At 33.6% G+C, this 19,141-nt stretch overlaps 2 protein-coding genes across 2 annotated transcripts; one reads left to right on the top strand and one right to left on the bottom strand.

Moving 5' to 3' along the window:
- Nucleotides 1-562: 562 nt before the first annotated feature.
- Nucleotides 563-4,324, top strand: LOC105344042 (nuclear receptor ROR-beta). Its single transcript, XM_066087437.1, has 6 exons — nt 563-1,281; nt 1,878-2,028; nt 2,511-2,986; nt 3,221-3,449; nt 3,658-3,882; nt 3,989-4,324. Exons 1-6 carry the CDS (start codon nt 1,135-1,137, stop codon nt 4,225-4,227), a joined length of 1,467 nt encoding a protein of 488 aa, XP_065943509.1. The 5' UTR covers nt 563-1,134; the 3' UTR covers nt 4,228-4,324.
- A 121-nt stretch (nt 4,325-4,445) lies between these two features.
- LOC105344043 (cytochrome P450 2C8) lies at nt 4,446-7,814 on the bottom strand. The gene is made up of 4 exons (XM_011451620.4): nt 7,227-7,814; nt 6,016-6,534; nt 5,202-5,642; nt 4,446-5,059 (listed from the first exon to the last, which is right to left on the bottom strand). The coding sequence occupies exons 1-4, from the start codon at nt 7,555-7,557 to the stop codon at nt 4,881-4,883; spliced, it is 1,470 nt and encodes a 489-aa protein (XP_011449922.3). The 5' UTR covers nt 7,558-7,814; the 3' UTR covers nt 4,446-4,880.
- Nucleotides 7,815-19,141: the final 11,327 nt, after the last annotated feature.

The raw sequence follows: 19,141 nt of genomic DNA, 5'->3' as shown, positions 1-19,141 counted from the left end.
AATTATTGCAGTAATTATTTATCGTTCTGGCCCGGTGTTTCCCTTCAGAATCACAAACCATTTAATACTTATTAGTTTGATGAAATGTTGGCGCTTCTGATTGGTCGAAAAAATTCTTTGATATCTGCATCAATGAAATTGTTCCCGTATCTTTTTTTTTTTTACAAAAAAATTACTACAAAACATTTTTATAAATGTTTAATTGATCACGTGATTTTGTATATGTTTATTCAAACATTTTAGAACATTTAAACACTATAAATGCTTTCTTTGGTGATTCATGTGGGATATACAGGTCACAATGGCGATAAAGTGCCGAAAAATACATAACGCGCGTTAGCTCTGCAACGATTGATACCTTCTTAACCCGCATGAATCATCAAAGAGGACATTTTATTATTTATTTTTACGCCTTCCTTTAACACTGTTGAACAAATTAATAAATAGGCGATCTGAGTCCTTCATTTCTATGCATTTTTAAAAGCTTTTGAAAAGACATACTATATGCGTTATGTCAGCACAGTTATTTAAATTTTTATTTCTCCTTTGCACTGTCAATGTCATTGCGATTACAAATCCAGTAAGCATTAGAATGTACGTGAGAGGACAGTTTCAGTCGATGCTACAAATAAAGCCTGCCTACCCAATACAGCACCAGGGTCAAATAACAACTTACAAGGTGAACATTCAGTCAAACGTGGGGTTTGCAAACAAAGGCCAACGAGGTTTATTTAAACTCGGCCATATTGATCAGTGTTGATATTAACTAAACCGGATTATTCTTTCGTAAGGTACCCGTACTAGCATGTATGAATGAAAATCTGCCATTCTGTTTGGGATTATAAATACAGCATTACACGAAAGTGTTAACGTAAGAAATGAAGTGATAATTCAGAGCAGATTTCGAAATCACAATGCGTGGGAAGGCCATTGATCACATAAATTATATTTAAACTTCCATTGTACACACATGTCGGCTGTTTTCTCCATGTTTTCCTGGATTTAGTGTTTTTCTCGAAAATGAAATTGTGCTAAGACCAAGGAGAATACTGTAAACCCGTGTACATGTATTTGTATTCCGTTCTTAAAACAATGCATGTGTAACATCCCTTTTGTAAGGTAAAAAAATCGGATATGGAACCCGTAAGTGTTCAACGCAAAGGCAAGAAAAGAGAGAAATACACTTGTTCACACGAGCCTCTGGAGTTCCCCTCGTGTCGTGTGTGTGGGAAGAAATCCACGGGAATCCATTTTGGGGTGTACAGTTGTGAAGCATGCAAGGTATTGTACTGGTTGGGACCAATCTCCCAATGAGATCTAATAGCCCGTTTTGGATTTAATACCCCACATGGGATATACATTTGAAGTGCAAAAAAAATCTTTTTCTTATTTTGTCAAACATCTGTCAAATCAGCATTAGATGGGATGAAATGTAACAACTTAAGGTTAAACGATTTTTTTCTCTGCAATCCCACCGTTACAAAGATTGATCTTTCAGTATATCCAAAAGTTCTTGTTGATCAATTTGACACACTATAGGATTACAAAAAAACTTGCTAACCAAAAGTTATTGCATTTGGTACGAATTTATACAGATTTATTTTTAAAATAACCAAATCAAGATTTGGGTTTTTTGCAGTTCAAATTTTGTATCCCATTTGAGGCATTATTTCTAAAACGGGCTATTATATGACATTTGGGAGATTGGTCCCAACCTGTCGTATGTAGAACAAATTCATACAATTTCCGATCTACTACCTCTTGTGGAATCTTGTGCTAAATATTGCTTTCAACATAATTTTGTTGTCAACCTAGGTCAACGTTTTTCTTGTCACCATGTTAATGTCCTTTTTTTTTTTTTTAAATCTGTTTGACAGACTTTCTTCCGTCGAAGTTTTTTAAGAAGTACCCCTTACAAATGTGACAAAGGGGGAGATTGTTTGATCAACGCCGAAAAACAAAACGGATCTAGGCCATGTCCAGCATGCCGACTGGTAAAATGTCTGGATTTGGGAATGTCAAAAGATGGTACATGTTTATCACTTAATTATGTTCAGAAAGTTTTAATATCTTTAAAACTCTACTAGTACAAATTTTTTTCTTTCAATTTCAAGTTTCTGAAAATGTCATGTTTACAAATACATTGATATTACAATATTATGAATTTATATGAACACAAGATACTAAACCTATACAGCAAATGCTCAAATGTAACAAACCTAAAGTCGTCTTTAGAATTGCAGCTTTGAATATAGATCTCCAAACCAGATGTAAAATCGTGTCTTGCTAAAAAAAAAAAAAACATTAGATTTAAGGGTTTTGTTTTGTTTTGTTTTGTTTATTTTTTTTGGCCAGGATAAAGGGATGATGATAAGTGTAATATGTCGAATGATTTATACACAAATTAATTAGATTAAATTCAGGAAACGTGGTTTTATATTTGGTTTTTAGAGATAGTTATCAGACACTGACAAAATATGACACGGTTGTACGTGTTCCTTTTTTACCAGGTGTAAAACAGGGTCGTTATACGATGACACAAAGGACCAGTGTTATACTGGAAGTTCAGAAACTTCGAGATCAGACCTCGAATGGATTGGCAACTGACCCAGAAAACACGCATCCGGGCATTCAAGGGGACCGCCAAATAAAAGATGGATGCGAGTTGGACTGCAATATATTTCATCAAGATTCTCAAGATGATGGAACGCTTTCAGAAACGTCGGGAGGATCTTACACTATTCATTCTTCATCTAGTTCATCAAATTCACCTCATATTCAGGATAAAGAAATCGTGGAACTTGCGCAGGAAGTAGGACGAACCTCTATAATCTTAGGCGAAGAATCCACTAAAGAGAGTGGTGTCCCTTGTTCAGACAAATCAGAGGATATTCTCCAGAGAATAATGACTGGTTACGGGTATTTGGAACATTTTACAAAATCTATGACAAACGAAGAGATTCAGGACATTTTAGATAAAGAATGGGTGAGTATCTTAATATTCACAAATATTTCTATATTGTTTTATTGTACATTTTAGCTAGGTTTAGTAGTTTCCCATTCTTTTGTTTTATTAGTAAACCTATTTTGGGGTTATTAAACTTGACATAAAAAATCTTTTAAAGTCATTATTTTATCCAGTGCCTTTTTCATTACCATGAACTAAGAGAGAGAGAGAGAGAGAGATTACTTTTATGTATACAAAAATTAACCATTTCAGATGAAACATACTGATAAAACAAAACTGTTTGGAAAATTAGAATATCTGCCAACGGATCAGTATAACGACATTTATGAAAAAACACAATTAGATGTAGACGGCAGAAAGAAATTGCTCTCAGAAGCGAAATATGAATTCATGAAGATGGCTAACGACTACGTAAAGTTCTGCAAGAACATTCCATTCTTCTCGGGGCTAAGTCTGGAAGATCAGAAAGCTCTATTAAAATGTGATTATGAACTTACCCTTTGTTCAATTTTACATTTTGAAATAATAATCCTTTTAATTATGTTTGGTACGGTGAAAAATATGCTATTATGTTTGAATTTTTAAGAAAAGCGCATTATAACTATTCAACAGATTTCAATTTCGTTTTGAACTTTCCAAAGTTTCATGAAATTAAGATTTGAATGTTAAACTATTGTTATTGCCTTCAGGTTCCCATTTCGAGTTTTTTACCATTTTGCAACACAAAGGTATGAATACAGAAAAGGAGATGTGCATTTCGTATACCGGAAAGGTGCTGCCTCTGAGTGAGACATGTCCCTATACAAGTAAGGAAACACTGCTAAGCTGGGCGGAATTCTCAGAAGAGGTGTCCAAGCTTCAGCTCAGTCCGGAAGAATTTGCTTTAATGCTGGGTATTTGTGTTACATTTCGAGGTATGTATTCAACATAATCAGTTACATTGTAGTTTACAGGAAGCATCTTTTTCATATTGAAATGTGAAAACCGTAGTGTATAATGGTACATGTACTTATTATTCAGACAGGTGCCAGCTAGATCATCCAGATGATGTGGAAAACATTCAGAAGAGACTTTTGGAGACTCTTGAGTTTACGTTATCCAAATCCCATTATGAGAATAAAGGACGCCGTCTGGCCAAACTGTTAGACCTGTTTGTGCGCCTGCGCGTGATTGGGGATGAGTACCTTGAATTATACAAAGTCATATGCCAGGACCCAATCATGCGGGAAAACCTCCCAGAGTTCCTTATTTATTTGTAATCAGTGTCGACATTTTACAGCAAAGTTATTTTGAAATATATTGTACAGTAGATAACGATAACATGTTTAGGTTAATAAAGCAGAAAAATGCACACTACCCATATCGTTCCTATAGACTTTGTATTAGTATTATACCACGCATATATCAGTGGTACATTTTTTTAAACTAAATCAAAAATATATAAATTCAGTAAAGGAAAGAATAAATTACTGACAGGAAATCATTGTCCTTCTTTTTTAATTTCTTTATTTTACATGTGTCATGGCAAACAATAAAAGTAATCTAAACTAATTGACAAAAACTGAATTCTGATCTTTGAGTCTGTCATAACCCACAAATATTCCATTCGTATTCGCTCGTTGTTTTTGCTGTAGGTATGGAATCCTAGTGACAAACATGAAGTCTCGTAATTTTGTGACTGAAATGGGAGGGACCTGGGCACTATCTTAGCTTTCATATTCACTTTTCTGTATAAAATACATGTAATAGTAAAGTGAAGGGACGAGTCCCTCTTTAACCTGGTCCATCATTTCAACGAAATACACGTACATGTATATCCCGATATATCTTATTAATGAATACAGGCAATACCATGAATTAAATGGTGTACGAATATCATGATTTTACATGCCACAGCCAAAATTAAATTAGTCTATGTCGGAACTGCTTTCAAAACAAAGTCTTTTGGAGCATACGTAATACCCATAGTGCCTTTCTCTGACGGAATATTCTTTATGTCACCGGCCTCTAAGGTGAATCTCTGAATTAATGACGTCACAAAGAGAAAGAGTTCCATTCTTGCCAAAGCTTCTCCGAGACAAACTCGGCGACCTAAATGAAAAATTGATAAATGAAAATTATCACTGAAATATAAGACAATAGAACTTTCATCTCTTTCATAAACGCTTTTTTAAAATTCTGATGCATATAACAATTTTATATATTATCAACGTAACTTATACAAATCACTTACCAAGCGAAAATGCCAATACTTTATCAGTGTTTTTAAGGTTGCCCTTTTCATCCAAAAATCTCTCGGGTTTAAAATCATATGGGTCCGGAAAGATATTTTCGTCAAAGAAAACAGAATACAAATTTGGAATAAGAAGTGCATCTTTAGGAATGGTAAACCCGTTAAACTTCAGATCACTTGCTAACCCATGTGGAACAGATAAAGGCGCAATGGTTCCAATGCGGAGTGTTTCGTGAATGACTGCCTCGCAATAGGGAAGATTTTGCTTATCTTCCAAACTAGGGAAACGGGAAGTACCAATGACGTCATTGATTTCATTGCGCATCTTTTCTTGTACCTCCGGATGTCTGATCATGAACAAGCAGAACCATCGAATGGCGGTTGAGGTTGTTTCAGTTCCAGCAACAAAGAGTTCACCCACGATCTTCAACAGCTGATCCTCTACAAAAAAAAAATAATATGATTTAGTTATATTGTAACAAGTTACTTTGGTGATTAAATTAAACTAACTCCTTTATCATAATCTTATCAATGTTTTTCAGGCAAGAAAATAATGTGAATTTTGATTTTCAATTTGCTTTCTAATTATATATACAGAGTGAAACAGTATTTGTATTGAAGTACATCATAACATTTAGAATATTTGATTTCACAAATATACACTGCGTAATTGTCATTTGATATCATTTACTTGCTAGACGTACAATGATGATTTGTGCATGAAAAAAATGAATCAAAATGTTACAGTAAGTCAAAATAATTCTGATGGCGATATTCATCCAACAATGACCAGTTAAATTTATCCGTCTCATACCATCAAATGTTGTATTTGGATTGTTCCGTTCCGATTTCATCTTTTTCAGGAAAACGTCAACGTAGTCTCGCAAGTTATTCTCATCATAAATCTGTTCATGTTCCTCCACAAGCTGCCGAAGATGATTTTCCACCTTATCAACATTTCTCAACACCTTTTTAATTCGAAATGGATCTCCAGGAATATACCTTATAAAGGGTAAGACAGTGGCCACAAACATGACGTTCTCGTTGCTAAGATTTTGGTTGATTGAATTCAGAAGAGAAAGGAATTTTTTATCGTCGTGGTCATATCGTTTACCGAAGGTAATGGAACACATGATGTTAGAGATACAGACGTTAATCAAGGAGTGTATGTTAAATGGCTCTCCCTTTTTCGATTGAATTTCTTGAACAAAAACTTCTATTTCCTCGATAATTCTAGACTCCAAGCTACGTTTTCCAAATCCAAATTCCCTTAGGGTGTTCAAAGAAAAGGTTCTGTGTTCTTTCCACAGCGCACCTGAGGAGGTGGCTACACCTACAATGAACAGAAAGTTAAAAAAAAATAGATTATTGAAAAGGAATTTCTTTTGCATTTATTTTAAAATGAAACGAGTCGCATGCATTTGAGTTATTACTAAGCAATCACATTGACTCTCAGCACGCGACCTACAGTCTAAGTCCTCTGATAAAATGTGACATCGATCAAGATTTCCGTTCATTGTTAGCTCTCCAGCATTATATGGCATTGTTATGTTCTAAATATCAATATTTTTCTTATTGTCAGAAATGTTTTAGTCTATCACTTTCTTTTTGCCATGGTCGACTCGTGATTCAACTGATCAAATGGCAGAATGCAGCGCTCAGTGTTATTCTATCTACTGTAAAGGAGGAACATGCTCAAGCCCCCATAAAATTAATATTTAGATTTTTATCCTAATTTGCAAAAAATGTGAGGCGAATGGGTGTATTTTATTTGTTATTTTTTTTAAATATCTATTTCGCCTTTCATGTTCTTAAAGTAATAATGTACAGTACTTAATTATTTCCCTAATTATTAATGCTAATATGAGTTCAAAAACCGATTTGTAACTTTTTCATTCCATTTCATTCAACAGTTACATGTAATGCATGTAAACATTCGTAACCTTATGATAAACTCCTCTCTAGTGGATAGAAAAGTGGACAGACATAGCAGTCACTTCTCAAAATAGAATTGTTCAGTTGTACCTTTAAATTTTCCAACTTCCCTGGTAATAAAAATATCGGGCCTTTCTGACGTCACGTCTCCATGTTTTATGAATATCTCTCTCAGGGTATCATATCCACTGATCACAACAAGGGTCTTGGAGCCCGTGATCAGACTAAATACTTCTCCATATTTCCGTCGATATTCCTGGAATGTATCCAACACTGTCTCCGGATTCACACTGAGGAGATTCCCTAGGAAAGGGACCGTAGGGGGCCCCGGGGGTAGGACTGCATCCCTCGTTGTATTCTTCCACCAGATATACAAAATCCCAACAACAACCGCCAGGAAAATCGTCCAGAAATCAAACATCTCACGATAATGGTTTCCTTCTCTCTCCACACAATTTAAGTAACGTTACACACGTACCGATAGAATATCCCATAAACAGAGTGCGTTTGTACCTAAGCTGTCGTTGTTTAAATACAGTAGTCCTGTGGGGTTTTTTTTATTCTGATGAAATGCCAATTAGCTATTACAGTGTACAACGCGGCGAATAAAACATACGCAGTAAATATCTTATACGGCCCGTTCCATATTTTGACCTCCTATACAATGCTACTCGGCCATGTCCCATCATACCGGACAATTTATAGAAATACTACGGAAGCCTGTTGGTGCCACTTCGAAAAATATTTTATCTGGCGGCAGCTAGATAATTATTTGGCGGCCGCCACCTACTTTTCTGGCGGCCGCCACATATTTATCTGGCGACCGCCACATAATTATCTCGCAACCGGCAGATAAACTCTGGCTTCCTGAAGCGCGCGCATGTTTTAATGGGAGCTTTTTAGGGAGTTGTGGATACACTCTAATTTATTTTTTTTATTAATAATTTCTGAAACTTGACATTAAATATCAATAGCAGAGCTTAATGGTGGAGTGGAATGTATAGTAGACTTTCTAAAATCTAGAATAAATTAGATACTACTTCGTGCCTTGTATTATACATGTATCCTTGTGTGCCCATATTTCGACAGTCTTAATATATAGGTCCTCTTTTCAGATAAAATGAGCAATAATTTTGAAAGCTAAGACATTTATCATGAATATCAATCATAGCTTGCTGTGCTAACATAATTTGATTAACCTTTTTACATTTTGTTCTTTCAATATACAAAATATTAAATTCCTCAACAAAATTCCGGGGGCCGCCATTACTGGGTCCTAAATTCGACGATTGCTCTCCATTGTCTTGTCAGTTAAATTTATCCTCACAACATTACTTGTTTTTCATTAATGAATCTTCGGTCCTTGCAGACAATACACCATGTGTTTCGTCATAGTGTTTATATTTTTGTGTTACGATGATTTAGATTCAGGGTAATGATTGATTAAGAAAATTTGCTGTTCTTTGTGAGGAAAAATTCATAAATTAATTTCTTACTTGTTTGAAATGCATTTTAATAAATAATAGGCCAGTTGATTGCTAGTCTATCATAGTATCATATGCATACAAAATTTCTCTTATTCCTGCGAAAACGAGCGAGATGTAAACAAAAGATAAACACCGTCGAAATTTGGACCCCGTTGATTTTAGGACCTTCGACCATATGTTGTAATTCATGGTTTTTCAGAGTTGTTTCTAAACTTTTAAAACTGAACTAAACACCCGTTCAGGAAATCTTTAACATTAAAAAACCTTAACTTGAGAGGACTGTTATGTAAACATGTATAAGTAAAGGAACGCAATGCCTTCTATATGTTTTAATTTGGTGTAAGAATTTATCAATGGAGATTAAAGTAAGTTTTATTGACCATGACAACTAGTACAGGCAAATTGAGGCAATGTATTATCACGAGAGCGGATCCTGCTATATGACTATATAAGAATAAACTAGGATAAGTGTGTACTAGCATTCGTGGCCATGTAAATGAAACTATTTAACTGACTGTGTTGAATACCTTAGGCATCCATGGCAAAAATTTTCTATTTCAGAAACGCATATATATATGTGTACATGTATGTGACCACTAATTTGACATAAACTCAGGAGCTAGACCAGCATTCAGTAAATATTTTTTTTTTAATTTTTACTACTCCTTGACCCGGGTTGACATTGCATAGGATATCGGACATTTACCAGGTTATGAAATAGATACATCGACACACCTTATATTGTTGACATTTGCATAACCAAGCTATAAACCTACAATAATGCTATTAATTTCACTACACTCTGCTTAGTTAGAATAATCTAACTGTGTCTCGGGACAGGCCTTCATCACAGTTGAAATGCCTCCCATATACTCATAAAGTATAGCAGAAAAATGCAGAACCGCTCCAAAACGATTTTGGAGAAACTTAAAGTTGCATTGAAAATAAGTCAAATTGTTCATAACAAACCATTTTGAGGCTGTAAATACCTTTCATCAAAAAGTTTATTTCTATTATTGCAGAATTCAACATTTTTTCAATAACTATGGTGTTCCGATGGGGCCACTTCGACCTTCGCACTTTCGCCTTTAGGTCGAAGATGCGAGAGTGCGAAGTTGCGAAGGCGAAAGTGCGAGAGTGCGACGGCGAAGGAGCGAAAGTGCGAAGATGCGACGGCGAAGCGCGAAGATGCGAAGGCGAAAGCGCGAAGGTGCGAAGGCGAAGGAGCGATACTACTATCGCTCCCTCGCCTTCGCAACTTCGCACTCTCGCCTTCGCACTTTCGCACTTTCGCCTTCGCCTTTTTTGATAGCATTCAGAAAGTCTCGGTCTATTACATAGAATTTGATGCAGGCACCGTACTCGCAAAGGTTTTCCGATTAATCCATGATATCATTGGTACGCATGCGCTAAGCCATTGTGCTTACTATGAATGTTTATAAATATTTTAATGTGTATATGTGACATTTATGTTTACCAGTGCTGGCTATGCCTAATCGTTATATACTCCATATAAAATGTAAGGTCCGCCATAATGTATACATATGCACTTCCAGACTCATGTCACTTACCAGCTGTCTGTTTACCGTAGAACAAACACAGTAACATTCGAATTCTAATTTCATTATGCGACACTCCTTGCTGGTGTTTGGATCTAGAGGTGGAGAGGGGGTCCCCCCCCCCGGAAAATTCAATACTAATAACTTCACACATGCAGTAAAGGGAGAGAGAAGGTCCGGATCTCATCCCCCCGGAAAATTTAATTTTATTAATTATATATAATAAAATCTCCAAAATATGTCAGATGTCCTTTTATACAGCTAAAATTGTCTTTAAACGATAGAGAGCTCCATAATTATAAAAAGGCGAAGGCGAAAGTGCGAAGATGCGAAGGCGAGAATGCGAAGTTGCGAAGGCGAGAGTGCGATATTAGTATCGCTTCTTCGCCGTCGCAACTTCGCACTCTCGCCGTCGCAACTTCGCGCTTCGCCGTCGCATCTTCGCACTTTCGCTCCTTCGCCGTCGCACTCTCGCACTTTCGCCGTCGCAACTTCGCACTCTCGTACCTCGACCTAAAGGCGAAAGTGCGAAGGTCGAAGTGGCCCCATCGGAACACCATAAATAACGTTAATTTACACATCATGTTGAGATTCGAAACTCTCGGGGTTTTTTTGTTTATAGTAAATGCACTATGTTAGAGTTATCTCCCGTATTTTCTTCGAACAAAATATAAATTTCCAATGAAAATTTACACGCATTTGTATTATCTTTTCTGAGTTTATCCATTCAAATGTTATATTGTGGAAACATAAACTTAGAGCCTCCCGTGATTTAGCGTGAATGTAAGCGCATGCGCATGATTGTAAAATCCAAAAAAATTCAGATGATTTCCGGAATTTTTAAGGAATGTTCTTTGATTATTAATAAGCGAAGCTTGATTGAGAAAAAATAAAAACAAATTGGTAATATTCACGCACCAATGATGTTTAAAATATATAAAACAAAAGACAGTTACTGTACTCTTCCGATTTCTCGGTATTAAAGCCCAAAAATTAGAGTTTATTATTTTAATATTAGTAGTAGCATAGATTTACACATAACACCCCCCCCCCCAATACACACATGTATAAACATATTTCAGAAATATTATTCATACATTTTAATATTGATTTAAAAAAAATTATCCACAAAGTGTGAAAATATGTGTTATTCTTCGAGAAAAAAATAATAATGGTAGACAAAGAGAGAAAAAAGGAAGAGAAGCAAATGAGAGAAAAAGAAAAAAAATGAAAAAGGGGGGGGGGTACATATATCAAATTACATTTGTATATGTCACTAATAAACTTCCCAAAAAATTGTTTAAGCCATCACAAATGTCATAATTTTTTCATAGTCTGAGTATCTACAGTTTTCAATAACAGATATTTTTCAAGCAGAATCCTGTTTTTAATTATATATCAAAACTCAGGTATGGGTATTTCTTATAAGTGGTTGCAAAAATATATCATTTAACAATCATTGATACTAGATTGTGCAGTATAAAGACGCTTGGTTTTAGAAATTTAATCAAAACTCAGGTATGGGTATTTGTTATATGTGGTCGCAAAAATATATCATTTAACAATCATTGATACTAGATTGTGCAGTATAAAGATGCTTGGTTTTAGAAATTTACCAATGAAACAGATTTCCTATCAAAAACTATAGAAATATCAAATTCATTTAAAAACCATTCTTCAATAACACCATTATGATAATTCTTTTACATAAAAATATTCATAAAAAAGATGAACAAATGTTTCAATGTTTGAACTCTGTATATGTATACATTTGTTTAAATTGATATTCCGAGTCGTGATTACTTACAGAAATAAGTTCATAAAGAGTACAGTACTAATTATTATTTCAAAAATCCTGTTATTTCGGTAGCTCCCGGTCTGAGAAAAATTCGGATGAACGACCTGGGAGCTACAGTTCCATACATGTTTTTAATAAAAATAGTTGTAATTTACAGCACACAGAAAATTGCGCTAGGTTTGGACTGGTTGATCTTATTTCCACACAAATTCTATGGAATAGATAGTATCATTAAATTCTTCAGACTATTGATATCGTCTCTATAATTTATTTGCCCTAGACGCTAATCGACCTCGGAAAATGAAGTATCTTAAATTCACGTGCAGATCGAGAGTATGTAATCAATTTAACTGCACCATTACGGAGCTGGGGATGGCGTTTAAAAGGGTATGTTTATACATTTCCAGTGTTTAGAAAGCACAACAAATCGATGTTATAATGTATAGTCAAATACAGTTAATCAATGACTATTTCAATGTTTCAAAGTACGATTGCTGAAAATTATATAATATAAGTAATAAGGAATCATTCTTTGAATATGATGATGTGATCAAATGCGGTCTGGTGTGATCATTTAAACAATGAAATGCTTTTTTTGTGATTCATGCGGGTTATGAAGGTGGCGACAATGCATTGCAGAAAAAATACATACATTGAATGTAACCCGCGTTAGCGGTTTATGTATTTTTTTTCTGCAATGATCGCTACTTTCATAACCCACATGAATCATCAAAGTTTATACTTACATCTTTCTTTTAACAAATTAATAATTTAATTGTATAAAGCAAGTTAAATGTACATCAGTACGTTAGCGAAAAGAAACAGCCAAATCGTCTCCCATGGGAATTTGAGTCCAACATCATCAGGATTATTTCGTGAAGCCCGTGACTTTTTCTTAGGTCGCTGTAAGTTTCGACCAATCGATAGACGGGGCGTGTAGATTTCATTTAGGCTATTTCTGTTGAGCTATTAGTTTCCATAAGAATCTTGCATGTCGACATGTTTGATAGAGATATGCCACCTTAGGAATCATACTCGGTAGATGTAAATATATCTATAGTCTGTCCCAAGTTATTGCTTCCATCAATTTTTGATGATTTTTAATAAAAATACACATACCTGTAAAAGAAATACAATTGAAATCGATGAAAGGGAATATATCCAAGATGTCTTCATTGAACAATTATCCCTTTTCACTCAAACGAAAACAATTTTCTTACGGAGATTTATAATGGGAAATGTTTACATCTTTTCTCCATTCGGAAGTACTCGGGATACCTCGCGCAATTTTTTAACGTTATCATCCGGGCTTATTAATGACTGATGCAATGAAAAATCTCCGTAGGCTTTCAATTTTGGGATGTGTATTGAAACCTGAAGCGGTAGAGGGGGCGTTTCAAAACAGATAATCCGGACATTTTTCATATTAGTGGATGAACGTAGTTTGAGCACAAAGGTATTTACTTAAGGAATAAGGAACCATTATTTGAGTATTATGAGGTGATAATTTCGGTCGAGCGTGATCAAATCCAATAAAGCCCGAAGGGCTTTATGATAGATTGATCACGCCCCGACCGAAATTATCACTTCATAATATTCAAAGAATGATTCCTTATTACTTATATTTATATAATTTTAAATCATCGTACGATTATATACTAAATATAAATAACCAAACCCCGCTGGCGCCTCAATTTGCCTTAATGAGTTATATAGACGTACAAAATTGATACGTAGCGTTATGACAGGCAAAGACACTGGAAAATGTAAATATTATTATTGAAATATCAAGCAAAAAGTGGTGGAAGCAAAATCCCGGGACATAGTATAGCATAAATCCCTTCGGGCTTTATTGGATTTAATCACCCCGACCATATTTAAATCAGAGACAATAATTGAATATATTTACATTTTCCAGGGTATTTGCCTGTGATAACACTTCGTATCAATTTTGTACTATGTAACCCATAACTTCAAATGACGTATATTTGAGGCGCCAGAGAGGTTTGTTTATTTATATTTGAATATTTAATCGTACAATTGCTTTAAATTATGTTAATATAAGTAATCATTCTTTGAATATTATGAGGTGATAATTTCGGTCGGGGCGTGATCAAATCTATCATAAAACCCTTCAGGCTAAATTGGATTTGAACACGCCCCGACCGAAATTATCACCTCATAATACTTAAAGAATGATTCCTTATTTCTTATTTAATTTATTTTTTTTGGGGGGGGGGGGGGGAGAGGCGGTGTGATTGTCATGATGTCAACTTCTGGTTGGTCGATATTGCCAATAAAGGGAAAATGTATCTTTCATCAACTCCACAAAAAATAGCATAATAATTCAATGTATCTGATACATTTAAAAAATGGGGGCCAAAGATCACTTGTATATAACAAAAGAATTGACCTATTTCGAATTCCCGAAAAAAAAAAATTACTTTAAAAATTCGAAGTTCATTTGATGTTTTCTACTGTACATGTATATATTTCTAAAATTTCGAATCGAATTTTTATTTGATTTGAACCTAATGTATTGCGTTTGCAATTCTTAAGGACATATCGCATGCTTCTAAAGTATGGGGCATTTTACATTTTTTGCCTTCCTTTTGTATATATTAATTACTTATAATAGTTTGTTATCTATAAAACTTGATAAACTTTATTTCTAGTGAGTACTATAGAAGGATTTTATCTATGAAATTCCGAAAATTGAAAAACATGCGATATGCCCTTTAAATTAACCTTCGAAGTTGGTCATTTTTGCTGTAAAACGATCAAATTCTGCATGAAGTTTGGTTTATAAAAAACAACAGGGCAGGCATGCCCCTTAAAAACTGAGATATTTTGATAGGTTTTGATCAAAGGCTAAATAAAGATAGGATTTTTTAGGGGCACTCCTGCCCCGAGGTCGAAATTTGCCAGAAAACTACCAAAAAAATTAAACTGATTTGTATTAAACAGGTTTGTATATACGTGTTACAGCTGTAAGGTTTGAAAAGCTCAGTTGGTTTCACCACCGTCACTTACCGCATATTAAAAGGGTTTTGTATCCTGGTACGATTCCGCTTGTTGGATTATGATTATGAAGATTTTCCTTCTTTTTTGTAAATTATCTGTTTGTATAATCATCTTTTCAACTTTTTTTTTATACAGGATTGTGTATAATTTTTGTACTCCGATTTGCTTCCTTTGATGCACGTTTGCTTCTCAAACTGAAGATATATCATACCATCTACCTCGTTCTATAGGCAATTTAGCATTACTTGTTCTAAAAGTACAAAAAGATTTCTGATATTTGGAAGGCAGATCTAATAAGTATTTTTCCAAGGATAATGGGGTTTTAAAAATTCTATAGTTAATACCTTTTGATGAATTATACATTTCACTATTCCATGACTGCTTGAATTGGTCTGGAAGTAGAAACATTTTAACAAGACCTGGACTTTCGGTTGGACGTAGCTATCTATTTCTTGCGTCAAAACAAGTTAAAATGACGCGGTTTCAATCGAAATATACACCGATTGCGTAGTCTTAGCTCAAGAGCCAGACAAATCTTGTTGATTTCAAAGAGCCATGGCTGAGTGGCTAGCAATGAAATAGACAGGCCTACGTCACATTGCTGTTTGACACTACTACCCAAAGTCCAAGCTCATTTTGTTGGTACAAAAAAAAGATAGACCACAATCATTCAATATTTTAACAATACATTTAAACCAGGGTCTGTTCATTTTACCCATTGCATATTGTAGTTTTGACGAAACTTTATTATTTTGTGAAAAGACAAGTTTACACCAAAATGCTATCATGCGGATTTTAACATTAAGGTACCCGATCAATAATAGCCTCAGATTCAATGAATCTAGGTGCATAACAGATATGTATGGACTTAACACTCAGTATACTTGAACATAATGTTCCTATTTAAGTATCAATATGTAAGTGTGGATGTGTCCTAATTAATGACCTTTTCCTTTTTTTTTGAAGAGTTGTCCCCCTTTGCTTTTATTCTATAAAAATTGATTCCAAAAAGATCTACACGGTATAAAATTTATTTTCAATAGTTTTTGTATTCCTATTGGTAAAATACATCTTTCCACCAAAGCATTTTTTAATACTCCTAGTAATTACTTTTTTATCTTAAAAAATGTGCTTGTCTCCATAGACCTTAATGCAATCTTCATTAAGTAATTACTGCTCAGTTAAATACTTTTTGAAAATTTCTCTCGGTAAATCTTTTTCTACTCTTAAATGCTTTAAATGAATATCAAAGTATTAAATCCATGATGCATATTCAAGGTTGGAAAAATTTGGTCCTAATATGGATCGGATACCTTAATTATTAGTGGGTATCGTCCAAGTTCCCCATAAACCATATAATTTGGTGTTGAAGACTTTAGGTTTAAGATATGCTTACAAAAGAAGATGGGGGAACAAGATAGCGCAATTGCCCATTTGGTTTTGTCGTAAAAAGCAATTTCAAATTATTCTTTTTCCAACTAAATATACTGGATGATGTTATATTACAAGTTTACAAAGGCACAATTTCTAACAATATTCAGTTTTGAATATTTTAACAAAAGATAAGAAAAAATAATAAATTCTAAAGTTTTGGTGTTTTGGTGTATAATGTTACCAAATGTCTGGTGCTCTAACCACTATGCCACTTCAGTCACAACAAACTCTAATGTTAAATGCTAAATGCAACTTCAACCACGAATTTACGGACTTATAGTATTTCTCTAAAACGTTCAATTGTTGGGATACAAAATGACATTTTTAAAGTATAGTGGGTCATCTTTCCACGTTTTTGTTGATTTAAATCGGTTTGATTTCCGTTAAACCTTATATAGACTATGAAAAAAATATGGAACCTAGACCCACTCTATAAAAGAAAAGGCATTGAAGTTCTAAAAATGACATTATTTGGAGGTTTTGACACGCATACGCCAGTTTAAATCAACCTGTTCGAAATATTTAACACATTTAAAGGTTATTAATCGATGTTATGGTAAATATACATTGTTTTCAATATTAATTTAGAAAGAAATTATGAGATTTGTTCATATTTTAATTTTATAGTATCTTATCTATCCTCATATAGGCAGTTTACACGCCTTATTCACCCATCTTCTTTCAGATGTAACTTTTCAACCAGTGCTATATTACCAAATCCCCAAACTTCACATCCATAAAGTAAAATAGGTTTCAGAATTTTGTCAAACATATCTAATTTACAATCAATTGACATATTGTGTTTTCTACATTTGGCTATTACACTATACATAGCTCTAGTAGCTTTTTCACAAAGTTCTTTCACATTGAGATTGAATGATCCATTTTTACAAAAATGTACTCCAAGGTATTTTAAAATTATCTACAATTTCTAAACTAATGTCTCCATACTTAAATGAATAATCTACACGTGATCTACCTTTGTTAAAAAAATCTGTTTTATCACTATTAACTTTGAGATGCCAGCTTTTACAATATCTTTGAAAAACATCAAGTTGATGTTGAAGATCGTCAGGAAATTCTGAAAATAATATTGTATCATCTGCATATAGTAATACAAAAAGTCTTAGATATAAATTACATTTGTTTTCCAATTGATATGATAGTGATGTCAAACCCTCTACATCATTTGTTGATAAAAATTCTTGTAAATCGTTAAGATAAAGTGCAAATAAAAAAGGTGACAAATTTTCACCTTGTCTAACACCCACTGTACATGGAAACATATCAGAGGTTAAACCCTTGGCAGTTACACAAGATTTAATTCCCTTATACATATTTGTAATAACGTTAAAACACTTGCCATTAATATAGTTCAACAAAATTTCGTTCCATAGACCAACACGCCAAATTGAATCAAAAGCATTTTAAAAATCTATAAAAGCACAAAATAATTTTATTTTAAATGTCTTGGATAATTTTATCAAAGAATATAACGAAAAAATGTGATCAATAGTCGAGTAATCTTTACGAAACCCAGCTTGATTTTCTAAAATAAGTTCTACTCTATTTGCATACTCAGTCAATCTTTCATTGAGGATAGAAGTAAATAATTTCCCAAGACAGCTTATAAGTGTGATTGGTCTATAGTTTGATGGATCAGTATTGTTACCTTTATTTTTATAAATTGGGATAATGTTTCCATGTATTCACTGTGAAGGTATAATTCCAGTTTCAAAAATCTTGTTAAATAACTTCACATAAAGATTTAACATAATATCACATGTATTTTTAATATATTATTAAAAATCCTGTCAATTCCACATTATTATTATTATTATTATTTTTTTAAGTGCTTTAATACATCTCATAATTTCATTACTTGTAATTGGTTGATTAATAAAATTATTAAATTCCCCCATCGAATAACAATATCAGTTCATCTTCAGATAATACATGTTCACATGGTGCATCATTTTCAGTATTACAGCATTTGTTATGAAAATCAAAATGATCCTTCAAGTCAGCATTATATGTTGACTTATTTCCACAATTGGTATTGAGAATTTTCCAATATTCCTTCGGGTCTGTTGTTCGCAAATACTTTAATTTATCTTTCATTATTGTTCTATGGTGACCCTCTGCATATTTACATGTAGTTTCTTCTTGTATAATCTTTCTTTTTCATACAAATAAAACAAGAAATCATATCGACGCAAGCGTCAAATGGGCCGCAAAAATATAATTGTTGTATGAATCATCATTGGTTGTTTACATAAAAAAACACACCACAAAAAAGAAAATAACGAGTTGGTTGTACTAATTTTAATGGCAGATTTTAATTTTAATTGTTTTATTTTCAGGAACACATTTTGAATTTTAACATTTTTCTATTTTCATTAAGAATAGAGTTCGTTACTGTAAGCATTTTTAACGGTCATTGTATGATCATTGCTATGGTATGAAGTAATGGAGTACACATAGATTTTTACATTATGTTCATACAAACTTCAATTCATCATTTTTCTCTTGAAAATTATATATTTCAAACCATCTTGATTTTTGTTGCATTGTATTGAATTAAAACTTAATGCATTAGTTTATATAATTTTAAGAGACCACATACTAAAATAGAAATGGATTAATATAAAGGTACATGTACATGTAAGATCATGCTCATCCGGTAGAATCTGCACAATTTTA

Source organism: Magallana gigas, chromosome 6 (genome assembly GCF_963853765.1).
Source record: "Magallana gigas chromosome 6, xbMagGiga1.1, whole genome shotgun sequence".
Taxonomy (NCBI): Eukaryota; Metazoa; Mollusca; class Bivalvia; order Ostreida; family Ostreidae; genus Magallana; species Magallana gigas.
Note: the sequence above shows the minus strand (reverse complement) of the source record. Positions and strands in the feature narration are given on the sequence as shown.